General features: G+C 42.0%; 1 protein-coding gene across 9 annotated transcripts in view; it reads right to left on the reverse strand.

The window, feature by feature from the left end:
• The window catches only part of WNK1 (WNK lysine deficient protein kinase 1), a 196,273-nt gene that overhangs the window by 28,267 nt on the left and 151,317 nt on the right, over positions 1 to 16,689 (reverse strand). For all 9 annotated transcript variants that reach the window (XM_063447699.1, XM_063447696.1, XM_063447692.1 and 6 more), the window contains 7 exons: positions 12,920 to 12,993; positions 12,398 to 12,560; positions 9,693 to 9,809; positions 6,891 to 7,064; positions 6,313 to 6,370; positions 5,724 to 5,858; positions 872 to 2,301 (listed from right to left, as the gene is read on the reverse strand). In XM_063447699.1, coding sequence (XP_063303769.1) covers positions 872 to 2,301; positions 5,724 to 5,858; positions 6,313 to 6,370; positions 6,891 to 7,064; positions 9,693 to 9,809; positions 12,398 to 12,560; positions 12,920 to 12,993 — 2,151 coding nt within the window. The remainder of the gene's footprint in view (positions 1 to 871; positions 2,302 to 5,723; positions 5,859 to 6,312; positions 6,371 to 6,890; positions 7,065 to 9,692; positions 9,810 to 12,397; positions 12,561 to 12,919; positions 12,994 to 16,689) is intronic.

Raw genomic sequence — 16,689 nt, forward strand, 5'->3', positions numbered from 1 at the left:
CAAACTTTGTACACCTTTTATGTAGTGGACTCAACTAGGTTTTGCATTGTTATCTTGCGGTAAAGTTTAGCTTCAAGCAACAGTACACTTGAGTTCTCAGAAAATTAAAGTAGAAAAACTTTGGTTTTTCACCCTTGATTTCTTATAGATTGTATGTTTGAATCAGCTCAGTATACAAATTGATAATAAAAAAAGACTGTGCTAGCAACAGAAAAAAAAAATAAAACATGCCGACAAAAAGTTGGACAATGTGTAACCTTGATGTTTGTTATGCCAATTGGATCAATGCAAAATGCATGAACATGGCATCATAGGTTGACTAAATATATACACAGTCACAGGTGGGGATTTTAATTTTCTGCATGAGTTATCCAAATTGATAAAATCTGTATAATTTCAATTAAAACAACCTACCTTATTTTTCTGCCTCATTCTGTATGTATACACATTAATTTGTTATCGTTGTGCATATTCTGTAGCTTTATTGTATTTGAATAGTTTCAGAATATGATAGTCATAGAGTTGTTACTCAAATGTTGATCAGTCTTTATAAGTTATCACCCACCCCATATCTGAACTGCAAATACCAGTGAAGACGCAAGACATTGGAAAAGGTTAGAAAAGAGGTCTCATGCTACATAATTAAGAGCAGAAATTAGCATTCCTGTTAGTCCATGGGGGAAAAAAAGTAAGTCTAGAGTTTAACTGCGTGAAGATTATAGTCTGCTGCTCTGAAAAGAAGACCATATGCTTAAGGACTGTATACACTATGTTATGTCAAAGTGTCTTTCTATGTGTATATTATGATGTGAAGAATTGCAATAAATCTCATGAGCAATCACTGTGTAAGATGAAATGTAAGAAATCTTACCGGCATCCTAGTGAGAGGTGGCTTTGATGAAGTTGCTGCTGCTTTTCCTGTTGTTGCAACACCTCCTGATGAAGACAGGGCAGCTGGAGTACCGGCTTGTCCAGGTGTTGACATTTGAACCATGCTAGGCTGTGTAGTAGGCCCAAGGGGCAAACTTGTTGGTGGTGCAGAGGCACTGGAAACAGTTGGCTTAGTCTGAGCTGATGTGGTGGTTGGGAGAGGCCCGGGTATGGGAATACCATCCTGCCCTATGGAAGCTTCTAATGGAGTGAGACCATGAGGTGCCCCCATGCCACCATGCTCACTGAACAGTGACCTTAACTTCTCCTCCAAAGTTTTGATATCATCTATGCCAGGTTTATTTATACTGTCATCTCCTTCCAAAGAGTGAGAGAGGGGCAGGTTAGGGAGGGGGGTAGGTTGTGGCTGACTCTGTGCCAGTGTATGTTGAACAGAAGGTTGACTGGATAATTGATGACCAAGGGGAACACCTCCGGGCAATGGGATATTAGTTAGTGGTGTGGAAGCTGCTCCTCCTGCTTGTCCTACAACAGGAGTTGTTGCTACACCTTGTGGAAGGTGCACTGTATGAACGAGAGCCTGGTTTTCAGACAGATTTAAACCAGCTGCTGCCACACCTGCATATGTAAGAGGTCCGATGATGGGAAGGGTCATGCCACTTGTGCTGATGGATGTCAGTGTCTCTGTTGGTTTCTTAATTATCTCCAGTTGAGGGGCAGTCACTGCAACATTTTCGACAAAGCTTGGTGCAGAAGTGCTGCTACTCAGTGGTACTGTACTCGCAGTCACAGTACCCAAAATGAGTGGTGCAGAGACAGAAGTGTGTGGCATGTTTGTTGCCACACTAGCTGAGGACTGCTGCACTGGAGAGGTTACCTGCTGGGTTATGGCACCAGGAGCAATGGATGATGGCACCAACTGTTCAGGGGGTGACATCAGAGGTCCTGCAATTGGAACTCCAGGAACCAACGGCAATGTAGGGAGTGTAGTTCCAGGCAGGGATCCTCCAGATATCACTGCGGTAAGGGGTTGAGTAGAGACTGGGGCTTGTGTCAGGGAAGCAGGACTTGGCATACTGATACTTGGAGCCACACCTGCACTGATCCTTTCTGAGGCCTCTGTCCGAAAAGTATCCACCACTGTTTGTGTAACTCCTGAATGCATGGTGCTAGGAACAGCTGTAGAAGTTGGGGGAAGTGTTCCCACAGTAGCTGTCAGACTTCCTGTAAGGTTTGTCATGGATGGAGGAAATGGAGGTCCTGTTTGATTAAAGATAGGGGGAGCTGTACTAGGACCATCAGCAGTTTGTGCCCGCCGAAGCTCTGCAAAGGCATTATGCAGGCTTACAGAAGAAGCAGAGTGAGAAAGATTCATACCAGGACCATGACCAGGAGCATGAGTATCTGGAACTAAAAACAAGGTGAGTTGTAATGTAAACATGACAGAATGTACTGGCTGACATAGCTTAACTTCTTTTAGTGAAATTACAATATTGATGCCATAAAACACAGAAAATGGTATGCAAATATAAACTAGTTTCTAAAAATGTGATCACCTAGAAAGCTGGCATAATAAATTCCATGTGAAGTAAGTTGTATCTGGTAAACTGTCTCACATCTGAATTGTATTTTACATTCACAGCGTTCCCATTTTGTGAATATCTTGGGGATGAACTTTCAAGGATTAAACAGGCATATTGCCATTGCAAGAAAAGTATAAATACATTAGTCTAAATACATTTTATACAAACTATATCATTTTAGTATGCAAAATTAATATGAAGAAACTTAAAGCGGCACTGTCATGCCGAATTCCGTTTTTTTTTTAACCCCCCTCCCGCCTCAACTACATCCAATCGACCCCCTAGTCATCCCCAAATGCCCCTAAGCCCCCCAGATTACCTATTTTTTATTCTTTATTTTCTGCCCCGATCTATATTCAGGGCGCCGCCATCTTTGTGTGGGTAGGTGAAGTCCCTGTGGGACACGTCATCTACCCACACTAGATAGCCTGTGAGATTCCCGCACATGCCCAGTGAAACATCTGGACATGCGAACGGGAATTTCACCTATTCATTCATTCATCAGACAGACGAATGAATGAATAGAAAAAATCAGACGAACAAACTAACACTGTGAATCAGTGTTCGTTTGTTTGTTCGGTTTATTACAAGGAGGGAGCTACCGGCGTGCAGCTCCCTCCTTGCAATATGTAAAGACAGAAGCGGCAGGGAGCAGTGCTCCCCACCACTTCATTAGCCCCCCAGGTCCTCCCCTCACTCTATGGGGGTCAATATGACCCCCATAATAGCATAAGGGAGATTCAAATCTCCCCAATGTCCCTACTCGCTATACCGCGAGTAGGGGCATGTCCACTAAACAGTGAGCAGCCTGTGGCTGCTCACTGTAAAAAAAAAAAAAAAAAAAAAAAGGGTAATAAGGGGGGGACGGGGGACCTACTGTCCTCCCCCGCCGGCCCCCACCCCTGGACGGCGGGTGGGGGCCATAATAGTAATAAGGGGGGGGGGGGACCTACTGTCCTCCACCCCCCGGCCCCCACCCCTGGGCGGCGGGTGGGGGCCATAATAGTAATAGGGGGGGGGGGAACTACTGTCCTCCCCCCCCAGGCCCCCACCCCTGGGCGGCGGGTGGGGGCCATAATAGTAGTAGGGGGGGGGGGGGACCTACTGTCCTCCCCCGCCGGCCCCCACCCCTGGACGGCGGGTGGGGGCCATAATAGTAATAAGGGGGGGGGGGACACCTACTGTCCTCCACCCCCCGGCGGCGGGTGGGGGCCATAACAGTAACAAGGGGGGGGGACCTACTGTCCTCCCCCCTAGCCCCCACCCCTGGGCGGCGGGTGGGGGCCATAATAGTAATAAGGGGGGGGGGACCTACTGTCCTCCACCCCCCGGCCCCCACCCCTGGGCGGCGGGTGGGGGCCATAATAGTAATGGGGGGGGGGGGGAACTACTGTCCTCCCCCCCCCAGGCCCCCACCCCTGGGCGGCGGGTGGGGGCCATAATAGTAGTAGGGGGGGGGGGGACCTACTGTCCTCCCCCGCCGGCCCCCACCCCTGGACGGCGGGTGGGGGCCATAATAGTAATAAGGGGGGGGGGACACCTACTGTCCTCCACCCCCCGGCCCCCACCCCTGGGCGGCGGGTGGGGGCCATAACAGTAACAAGGGGGGGGGACCTACTGTCCTCCCCCCCGGCCCCCTCCCCTGGGCGGCGGGTGGGGGCCATAACAGTAACAAGGGGGGGGGACCTACTGTCCTCCCCCCCCGGCCCCCACCCCTGGGCGGCGGGTGGGGGCCATAATAGTAATAAGGGGGGGGGGGGGATCTACTGTCCTCCCCCCCCCCCGGCCCCCACCCCTGGGCGGCGGGTGGGGGCCATAACGATAATGGGGGGGGACCTACTGTCCTCCCCCCGCCCCCACCCCTGGGCGGCGGGTGGGGGCACTAAGTAAATTCCCCCCCCCCCCCCCCCCATCAAGGTGACTAGGGGTGCCCAAGCCCCTAGTCACCCACCCCCCACCCAAATAAAAAATGCCCCTACCTACCCCCCTCACCCTAAAAAATAGTGAGGGGGGAATAAAATTGCTAACCTGTAAAGTAAAATTAAACTTACCATTCGACGTCTTCTTTTTTCTAAAATCTTCATTTTTCAGCCCCAAAAAAGGCCAAATAAAAAACCATCATAGCCGTCGAACTAAAAATAAAATAAAAAACCCGAGCGCAAAAAAAAAAACCCGACGAAAAAGAAAAAACCCGAGCGCACAAAAAAAATAATCCATCTTCACCCATGGAGGGCTCCGCGCAGACTGCTTACTAGACATGCCCCTACTCGCGGTATAGCGAGTAGGGGCATATTATTTACTAATACTAAGTAATCTTTACTTAGTGTTAGTAAATTTGGCTGAAAGACCAATTCAGGTCTTTCAGCCTTTTAGTAGATAGCTCCCTGATACCGTGGGAATTAGGGAGTTATCTACTAAGCGGCTGCAAGATGCAGCCACAGCAATGAATAGGATCGGAGTTTCATTCATTTGAATGAAATTCCGATCCGAACAAAGTACCGAATTGCATCCTAACACCAATGGAGAAACTCTTCTCATTCTGTTAGGATGCAATTCGGCAGTTTTGCCGGCGTTCTGTCTAAGTGACAGGACTTTCGGCAATACTGACAGGAAGCATTGTGGGAACAGGGAGGAAAGCTAGGGATCATGGGAAAATTGCTCTGACCAGCGGAAATGAAGCACACTTTGCTCCTCCGCTGGTCAGAGCTGGTCAAGCGGAGGAATCCTCCATAAGACAGAGTCCCTACTTTGTCTTATGATTTTAAAGAAAACTAAAGAAGAATGGAAGAAATGAATAACAGATCCCGAGAGAGGGGGAGAAGAGGAAGAGATTGAGGAAAGGTAAGTTCGGCATGACAGTGCCGCTTTAAATCACAAAGTAAACAATGTATCCTGCTTTTTCCCCTTGACAATTGATAGTTCTGAACTAGCAGCTTGCCACCAGGTTCTCTGAAAATATATTTGTCTATTACAGATGTGGGATGCCTTGTGAGAAAATACAATCATTAACCTTTTTAATGAATTGTAAAATTACCACGGACCTGCAGTTACAAGAATTTGTATTTAATGGCACTACACAGTTGTATATTAAAACGTTATCAGCCATGATCACCGATGTAAAAAGATATGAAATTCCATAAACAATATATATAGATCTGGCAGACATGATTAGTTTCTGTTAACTACTTTTTAAAACCTACTTTTAAAAACGTATCAGCCATCTCCAAAACTAATAAATCAAGAACTCACTGCTCAACTGGGGATCCTGCTGAGTTGTATTGAAGAACTTGGGTTCTCTCAGACGACTTTCTGGAACAGGGCTGACTATGAAGCGTCTCCCTGCTGAATGGACGACCTGAGTATTGGAGCCTTGTGGGAGAAGATCTGAGGAAGAGATACACAGATAGCTATGTTATAGCAAGCAATTCAGGTAGCCACAAAAAAATAAATAAAAAAAATACACATTTTATACACACACTTACACGCGCACACACTTACAAAATAATAATAAATAACAATAAAAATAAATAAAAAGGATGATAGAAGTGATTAAAATACAATAAAAAGAAAACCTGGTTAATATATTGAATACGGAAAAAAAAAAAAACATTAACTGACATAATATTAAAGTAGATTTTTTTAATTTATTTTTTTCAAGGAGTTTTATACAGCTTACTTAGGGTAGATGAACAAAATACATTTTATCGGCAAAAGTATTATATTAACCATCATATATAAACAAGCTGAAACCAAGACCAAAATGTAAAACAGAGAAGATCTCATTCATGGCAACTGTGTACTGTACAATACAACAGCATATACAACAATTACCACATACCCATTCTCTGTGGCAGGTAGTACACAGGAGCTGGCTTCCTGAATTCTCCCTCCAGCTTCTGCAAATGATATAAAATTGTACAGATGTGACTCCTTATTTCTTCCAGTTAAAAGACAAAGTGAGTTTGCTAGCTACATTAGGCAATGCAGAGACGTTATCAAAACTCACAGGCTCTCATTGCTGCTCTATGTCAGATGGGCCAGTGTTTTATAAAGTGGGCTGAGTACTATAGGTGCCGGGAAGAGCCCTGTTTATTTAGTTTGTTTTAACAGAAAAACATGTAATGGCTTTCAGCACCATTACCACTAGAATGAGTTGTAGCGATTAAGGTTCTCAGAACGCAGATTTAATATGTAACATGAAGCTCCAGCAGAGGTCATGTTTAGGTTTTACACAAAAATGAAAAGCACACTTGAAGTGTGAGGCCTCCATTTTTTCATTTACATATTTATCTTTTCAAAATTTCCTACAGAGTGAAATGAAGATAAACACAACCAACATGCTGTAGAGCTTTCCTTGAAGTGAAGTTATAAGGACAGTACACGGTCTGAGTAGTATTGATAAATCAGAATTGGCACCTGAGACTCTGGATAATAGGAGTCGTCCTTGATTTGCATATGATCTCCTCCTTGATCTCCTTCAGGCTCCACACTAACATCTTCGCTCAACATCTCATCTGCCTTCTCAATTATATCTTTCACTTGATCAACAAATGATTCTCTCTCTGAGGCCAAGATAAACACATTCTGAACCTGAGAGAAAAATGCACAAATATTAAAACACCAAGTGCAATGATAGAAATGGTCCCCTCTGTACCAAATACAAATCCCAACTCTATAGTTGTGCATGTATAATATACACATATACATATTATGTATATTATATTACACTTTGTGTATTCTGGACTAGTCCCCAGGCAGATGCAGACCAAAGAAATCACTGCTTCTTGGTACCTGTTCTTACTAGAGTCAGAGAGCAGCCCCTGGTATTTGCAAACGTTCCTCTGATTATCTGTGAACTTTCAGGCCGATAGCCGATAACTTGCCGATATTCTGTAAATTTACCATTTTGAAAAAATAAACTATTTCTAACGGTAAATGCACAAAATATACATGCCACATGTAGTGGATGAAGAGTATTTAGACAGGGGAGCTGTGTGCATTTGTGTAGTGTGTATAGTGAATGCAGTGTGTGTGTGTGTTTGTGTAGTGTGTGTATATAATGCAGTGTGTGTTTGTGTAGTGTGTGTGTGTATATAATGCAGTGTGTGTTTGTGTAGTGTGTGTGTATATAATGCAGTGTGTGTGTGTATATAATGCAGTGTGTGTGTGTATATAATGCAGTGTGTGTTTGTATATAATGCAGTGTGTGTTTGTGTAGTGTGTGTGTGAATATGTAATGCAGTGTGTGTGTGTATATGTAATGCAGTGTGTGTGTGTATATGTAATGCAGTGTGTGTGTGTATATGTAATGCAGTGTGTGTGTGTGTATATGTAATGCAGTGTGTGTGTGTGTGTATATGTAATGCAGTGTGTGTGTGTGTGTATATGTAATGCAGTGTGTGTGTGTGTGTATATGTAATGCAGTGTGTGTGTGTGTGTATGTAATGCAGTGTGTGTGTGTGTGTGTATGTAATGCAGTGTGTGTGTGTGTGTGTATGTAATGCAGTGTGTGTGTGTGTGTGTGTATGTAATGCAGTGTGTGTGTGTGTGTGTGTATGTAATGCAGTGTGTGTGTGTGTGTGTGTGTATGTAATGCAGTGTGTGTGTGTATGTAATGCAGTGTGTGTGTGTGTATGTAATGCAGTGTGTGTGTGTGTATGTAATGCAGTGTGTGTGTGTGTATGTAATGCAGTGTGTGTGTGTGTATGTAATGCAGTGTGTGTGTGTGTGTATGTAATGCAGTGTGTGTGTGTATGTAATGCAGTGTGTGTGTGTATGTAATGCAGTGTGTGTGTGTGTGTGTGTATGTAATGCAGTGTGTGTGTGTGTGTGTAATGCAGTGTGTGTGTGTGTGTAATGCAGTGTGTGTGTGTGTGTAATGCAGTGTGTGTGTGTGTGTAATGCAGTGTGTGTGTGTGTAATGCAGTGTGTGTGTGTGTATGTAATGCAGTGTGTGTGTATGTAATGTGTGTGTGTATGTAATGCAGTGTGTGTATGTAATGCAGTGTGTGTATGTAATGCAGTGTGTGTATGTAATGCAGTGTATGTAATGCAGTGTGTGTATGTAATGCAGTGTGTGTATGTAATGCAGTGTGTGTATGTAATGCAGTGTGTGTATGTAATGCAGTGTGTGTTTGTGTAGTGTGTGTATGTATGTAATCCAGTGTGTGTGTGTAGTGTGTGTGTATGTAATGCAGTGAGTATTTGGGTAGTGTGTGTATGTAATGCAGTGTGTGTGTTTGTGTAGTGTATTTATGTATGCAATGCAGTGTGTGTGTAGTGTGCATGTATGTAATGCAGTGTGTGTGTTTGTGTAGTGTGCATGTATGTAATGCAGTGTGTGTAGTGTGTTTGTGTAGTGTGCATGTATGTAATGCAGTGTGTGTAGTGTGTTTGTGTAGTGTGCATGTATGTAATGCAGTGTGTGTAGTGTGTTTGTGTAGTGTGCATGTATGTAATGCAGTGTGTGTAGTGTGTTTGTGTAGTGTGCATGTGTGTAGTGTGTTTGTGTAGTGTGCATGTATGTAATGCAGTGTGTGTAGTGTGTTTGTGTAGTGATGTAATTTGTGTAAAATTGGGGGGGGGGGGGGATTTTTTTATGTTAATTATTTTTTTATATATTTAAATTGTGTTTTTTTTTTCTTTTAGTCCCCCCTCCCTGCTTCTTACCAGGGAGGGGGGATAAAGTATTCCCTGGTGGTCCGGTGGTTTGTTAAGTCCTGGGGGGTCGGCAGCAAGCGCTGACTTACCTCCCAGCAGCTCCTCCAGCTCCCCAGTGTAAATCTCTGGGTCTCGCGAGATTTAGACATGGAGTTGCTGGGGGGTAAGTCAGTGCTTGCTGCCGGCCCCCCCAGGACCGCCGGGCTTGTAATGAGCCCGGCGGTCCTAGGAGGTATTATCGGCAATATTGGTGTCTCTATTGGCCGATACCGATATTGCCGAAAATACCGAATATTGACCGATATCGGTAAAACCGATAATCGGTCGATCCCTAGTGTTTAACCACTGCTAGAATTGTAAGCAGGAGGGTGCTAAACACGCCTGCAAACACATTATACACACTACATAAAGCCATCAAATATGCAAAACACACAACCATTGCTTATGCCAGCAAAGTTTTAGTTTAAGTAAATTAGCCTAACATTTGAAATTAACTTTCAATTCCTAATAACTCACACATAGTAGATGACCTTATTTTGTAACATCAGCTCAATTTACCATTATCGTTGCAATTTCTTCAGGATTGTCTCCATCCAGGTCAAATTTGAAGGTAACCATCTTGCGGTTATGAGTCTCGAGCTGACACTCCACCACCCTGTCACCTTTGTTTGATACCTATAACAAAGACAGTTGTTTACTGTACTTAAATGATTTGTAATTAGAGGTTTCCCTACATTCTCCAATATTTAGATACAAACTTAAAAATTGGCCATTTGTTAAGGTGAATATCATCCAGAAATTGAAATATAAATAAAGACCATTCCTAGACAATAACCTCCACATACTAAAGTGTTAAAGTTTATCTGTCACTTTCAGGGTAGGTTTTACCTTCCTGACACGGTTCCACTAAACCGTGTTATCAACCTCCTGGCTAAAGACTACTTTGTCTTATTTGGATTGCATGAAGAGGATATATTTCTGAAACACTACGAATGGTTTCATAACTATATCATGACTTAATTTAACTTGGTTAAAGAAAATTAAAAGTAACCTGTTGGTAGTATTAAACTTACTTATGTTAAGAACATTGAAGTGGGGGTGGAACCTGACTGAGGAGACGCATGCAGCTCCTGCATTAATCAACAAAAAACGCATCTTGAAGACACACTGAGAACCAGAGGGCAGAGGTACCACACAACGTGAACCTCGTGGTGCAACCAAGATGGCCGCCACGTTGGAAGCCCAACACAGTAACCCAGGCACTCAGTGGAGGGCCCTATTTGAGGCCCGGTTCAACACCATCTGCCGCAAATTTTGGCACTGCATTGCTCAGCGAGCTGCCTTACACACCCGCACAGCAACAAAGCTGCCGCAAGCCGCAGACCCCACAGCCAGCCACTCTCCCGAGAGTGGAGACCTCTAGGCCCCAAGTCCACGCTAAGCACAGAGTGAGGTGGAATTGGAAGGGGCTGCTCTCGGGCACACCAAGCAGAGCCGCAACCACTATTCATCCTGAAAGCCATCCTGGGACGAACGGAGAACACCTCCGCGGCACCAACCACAGCGCCAGAAGACCGACCGCCGCTGGCATTCCAGGGCGCCTGGAAAGGGGAAGACCAGGCCTCACAGAGCTCCCGAGTCTGTGGTCTGCAGGTGCTAGCCTTCTCAATGGCCTGGGGCCGGAGGGCGGCCTTCCGACACCTGCATCTCACCGTCCACCTGGGGACGCTTCAAGCACGAGGTACCCCTTTACCCTGCAAGGGCATCGGCTGAACATGGACGCATCGGTCCGCAGGACCTGCTCGCAGACACTCCAGCCAGTGAGCTTTAACCCCTTAAGGACACATGACATGTGTGGCATGTCATGATTCCCTTTTATTCCAGAAGTTTGGTCCTTAAGGGGTTAAACACTTACCTGGAATTCCACTCGAACTGTCTACATTGCTATCCACGAGTTAGACCACACAGCTATCCTTTGCCTGCCTGTACTTTGCTGTACCATGGACTGGACCTCCATAATGGCCTAATGGCCTACTGTAGCCTAATCTTATACAATCTCTCATATAGTGCAAAACATGCCTGACAGCTAATCTTGCCTACATAGATTCACTAAATGCATCATACTAATACTCCTCAGTACACAGAGCACGCAAGCAGATAGTTTATCATAGTCAATAAACTCATACTGTGTAAACGGCACTGTACCACCAGCTAATCGTTTAGCTTTACAATACCATATGACTTGTTGTGCCTGGTTAGATCTGCATGATTGATGACGTTGCAAGCTATCGAGACAGACTGCCCAGACACACATGCCAACTGTGCTTTACATTCTTAACGCATGCATTAACCTAACTACGCTTGCTCATAGCCCTTATACAACGGCTCAGAATGTTACTAGTTTAATTATTTAATATAAAAAGAGGCTGTCGTTTCTAGGAGATGTTAATCCGTGATGTAATATCCCTATCTTGTATGTTTCTTGATCGTCTCCCCTTCTTTATTCTGTACCATTTCAAACATATGTCTCAATAAAAGAAAGATGACCCCCCAAAAAACTAAAGAACATTGAGGTGACCGATTAAAGGAACACTATAGGGTCGGGAACACAAACATGTATTCCTGACCCTATAGTGGTAAAACCACCATCAATGCATCTATGAGGAAAGTTCAGCGACTCCATACAGAGGAGTGGCCAATGGAGTTATCCCTAGGCTGTAATGTAAACACTAAATTTTCTCTGAAGAAAAAAAAAAAAAAAACTATTCACTGCAAAAAGCCTGAAGGGAATATTTATACTCACCAGAACAAATACAATAAGTCATAGTTGCTCTGGTGACTAAAGTATCACTTTAAGATTACTTTGCCATTCAAAGATTTCTCTGCACTTGTTTTATGAATTAGCAACACCTCTGACTTTATGAGCATCATAAGAAGAACAGATGAAAAATAAATAAATATCACTAACACCATTGTAGACAATATAGCAGAAATAGTACACATTTACAGCCATGAGACCACAATACTGTCTCAATCATGGGCATCAGTTCTCTATTTAAGTTTTTAAAAAGGTTTAAAGTGGCTATTAGTCTAATAAATGTAAAGTAAAATGTGATGTGGGATTTCAGACTAGAATGCTCATACTGATCTAATGAACATCAGTAATGAATTAACACATTTGCCATGTACCAGTTGTAACATCAGGCTAAGCAGTGAACAAGGACAGCAGTAAAAAAAAATAAAAAAAAAATAAGGCAACTTACATTAAGTATTCGAAGCTTGGGACGAGTTGTTTTCTCGTGCCGAGAACGGCTACGCACAGATTTACGATAATGGCGTTTGGTGGTGCGCCCCTCATGTCTCCCACTGGAACCGGTGACTCCCTCATTTCCATCACTGAGACCTGATGCTACATCTGAGTGGGCACTACAGGAGGCGTGAACATCACAATAGTTTAATGATGGATAGATTTTTACTAACAGGGAAAAGTTTCTAGTGTGCATTGGAGGATGGAAGAAATCACATAAATATTGGACCATGGCCAGGATTAGATCACTAGAATTTTTAAGCAACTACCAATTTTTAGGCAACTACTATTTAAGCAACTACCATCATGAATAAGAAACATCACAAATATAAATAGTAGCAATACAGCTGCTTGAATTTCACATAGTCCAAACAAATTCTGTACTATAGGTTAATGACCAATGTTAAATATTGTGAGGTATAATCTTCACAGTCAAGTAAAAGGCCTTGGGACCTCTCTGTAGCATGAACAAAATTACCTGTCCATTGAAGAGGCCACCTGAGAAGCAGACTGTGTTTCAAGAGGAGCAGCCTGTGTGCTATTTTGTGGGCCCTGGAAATGTGACAAAGCAGTAGTTAGCAAATCATCAAAATATTTGAAAGCAGAGAATACAAGTGCTAGCATAAGAGAAGCAAATCCAATCTCAGCTTGTACTCTTCCTGTGCCTATTTTTTTTTTTGTCTGACAAACATGCACACCTATGTCATGCAGCTCACAACACTGCCACTAAAAGGAAGGGATGGGTGAATGTGAGCAGGAAAATGGAGAGCCAGCAGAGGCACAGTTTGTTAGACACAGCCACTGGCTCTTGGGCGAACATCAATAATCCTAATTACTGCCTGTGCCATGCTTGTGGAGAGGCCGACACCAGATAGGGGGAAAACTCACTTCCCAGCAGAAGACCCAGTGGCAGCATGATCCCCACTGTAGTAAGTTACACTGCTGCAAGAGAAAGTTACCAGTGAGCCCAGGAGACTTCACTGTCAAAGCTAAAATATACATCATTAAATAATGTTTCATTTGCAGAAGTCCTCTTTCTGTTCCATATATTTTGGGAACATTCATTTTAAATGGCTATTTTGGTACAAAACAAGTTCAATGTGCATATCTTGGACTACTGTAATCATATAGGGTTTTAAAATAATTTTAACAGTACACAAGCAGAAATATTGTCAGTCTAGGAATGATCACATGACAAAAACGGTTTTTGCCTTTACCTGCTTATGTGAAATATTGCACAACCCAGTAGGGTACTGAAACTTAAATCCCTCTGACATGGTACTGAAGACTGCCCTGTGTACATGCAACCTTAATGAGAGGATTGCAGCATAGTATGCCTGTGTTCAGTCTGCTACTGCGAGCAGGGTTTTTGTACTAGGGTCTACCCAGTTTACATAGATCTGCGTAGATTCAAACATAGGGACCGTGGAATTGATGGTAGGTATACAGATATACCATGTGCACATTCTTAGTCTTAGAGGATAGGGATTGTATGGAGCTCATAAAACATTGTTAATATCTTTAAAAATATATATATACACACACCATCTCATGGTCTCTTACACCCAAAACCAATATACATGAAACAAAAGATGATACATTAAAACAGATTATATTAAATTATGTTGGTGTTCTTTACATTTATTACAGGTAAATGCTTTTCTGTGTAAATACTAACAATGTGCTGCTTTTAATAGTCTCTGCAGTTGCAGATGTTTTGGACAGATGTTGGATGAGCATTGTAAGGCAGTCCACAAGTGTAGTAGGGGTTAGCCATCACTTTATACATCAAATTAACATTATTATGAATGTAGCAGATATGGAAAGAAGACAAAAAATTGGAACAACGTGAACTATGTGGGTTCAAATAAGATGTCAGCTGGTTGATCCAAGGAAAAATATGATTCTGGAGTTTTAACTTTTTTTCCATATTTATTTTTCATTAGTTTTCCATATAGACAAAGAGAAACACATCACACAATGTTTGACATTACTATACTATACATAGTTAATACATCCTTCAGAGCATATTCTAGAAAGCGTGTCAAAACATAACGTACAGGAGATGTATCACACCAATAATAAACCCCACACTCTTAAAGTTATACACTCCGAAAATAAAAAATACAAGAGCACTTGTATTACGACAAAACCAAACATGATGGCCGAAATCATTTTCCAAATTTCATACGTTAAAGGGGGAGTCCTGGAGATAATACATAACACTAAATGTACACCTATCATTCAAATCGAGAAAGAGCAAAGGGGGAAAAAAGAATTACCGCTACCCAACCATACTCATCTATTACAAAATCTCTATTGAGCTTAACCATGAGGACAGTACATCATCTGGAGCCTTAATCATACCTCTTTCCATTCTTAATTGGAATTTAAGCTGTTCTCTGACCAAGACCCAAATTGGAGTAATAACTAGTTTCCAATATCGAGCTATCATAATTTTTGCAGCTAATAATAAATGAGTAACCAAAGGAGTATGATTCCCAAAAGTAAGCTTGACATTAAGCTGCAAGAGAAAAAGGTTTCCCAGTAAGTGTTTGAATTTTTACCCTAATCAAGTTCCAAAACAACTGAATAGGGGGACAGTCCCACCAGACATGTAGAAAATCACCCCTTTGGTCTCCACATCTCCAACATCTAGGTTCTTGATTTGGATAGATTTTAGACAGTCTATGTGGAACCAAATACCACATATTTAGAAGCTTGTAATAAAACTCCAATAAATTGAGACAATGAACGTTTTTATATACCACGTTCCAAGAATGTCATCACAGCTAATTTGAGTATTTAAGGCTTCATCCCACTTTTTAAGAAAAGGCTTCATAGGTATGTCTGGATCTTTATTGACCAGTTGGAAACAACCAGCAACTATCCCAGTTGGGGTAGCTTTTCACAATAGCCCCTCCAAAAAAAAATCTATTTATTTGATTTTCCATCTACCAGGTGCCTACTCAAGAAACCCTTTATTCTTAAATAATTAAAAACTTTTTATTGTCCAACTTATTTTAAGTGTTTAATAATAAAATGGGCCTATAATGTGCAAGATGCTCTGGATTTTTATTTTGCTTAGGTACTATATATGCTTTCAGCATTTTATGTGGAATAATACCCGTTAACATAATGTGATTAAACATATCAAGCAGAGCTTCGATTATGTTCTCCTTCAATAGTCTAAAAAAGCCACTTAAGCCATGAGGTCCCGGAGATTTATTTGTTTCACGTTTTTTAATGGCTCTATTAACCTCAATATGGGAGATCGGCTTATTCAATTGATTTAATTGGTCATTAGAGACCTTAGGAACCTTATATTTGGTAACAATTTTTGACTCTGGTAAATAATATAAGTTAAAGTAAAACTCCTGAAATGCCCAACCTATTTCTGATCGAGCAAGTATGGATTTATTTCCTTGCATTATTTTCGAAATTACTTTTAGATTTTTCATTCTTTAATCCCTTAAGGACACATGACATGTGTGACATATCATGATTCCCTTTTATTCCAGAAGTTTGGTCCTTTTTTACGGGGTAATCTACTACTAAGTAATTTGTCTACCTTGTTCCCTTTATAATACCATGTCAGTTTTAAATTCTCTAAGCAGAAATTAGCTTTTTGAATCAGCCTGTCGTTAATTTTTTCTTTAACAATCTTAAGTGTAAGAGAGATTTGAGTTGACGAGGCAGCTTTTTTTTTAATCTTCTCTACTCAATCCAACTCCATATACAAATCAGCTAGGTTCATAGAGTTTCTTTTTTTTTACCTGACAACCTAATTTAATTAAGTATCCTAACTGTGCATTTGTAAGCACACCACATCATGGAAGAGGATATATCATTACTAGCATATTTTTTAATCAGACTTAAGTTTGACATATTGCGTAAAAGTCGTTCATTCAAATGCCAGTTGGATCTATCTTTAGTAAACTCCTCTTTAATTTGCATTATAAGCACATTATGGTCTGACCATGGGATATTGATAATAAAAATTTTCTTTACTCTTTTCGTTATATCTGCTTCGGCTAAAAAAATAGTCTAATCTTGAATAGACTTGATAAACACCGGAAAAGCAAGTATAATCCATTTCTTGTGGATGCCATATCCGCCATAGATCATACATACCGCTCCTTCTCAAGATATCACAAAAAGCCCTAGACGAAACCCTGGTGTAATTTTCATTTCCTATGCCTTTCAAGCTAATCCTGTCTAGTGCCTGATCTAGAGTACAATTAAAAT

This window comes from Pelobates fuscus, chromosome 3 (assembly GCF_036172605.1).
Source record: "Pelobates fuscus isolate aPelFus1 chromosome 3, aPelFus1.pri, whole genome shotgun sequence".
Taxonomy (NCBI): Eukaryota; Metazoa; Chordata; class Amphibia; order Anura; family Pelobatidae; genus Pelobates; species Pelobates fuscus.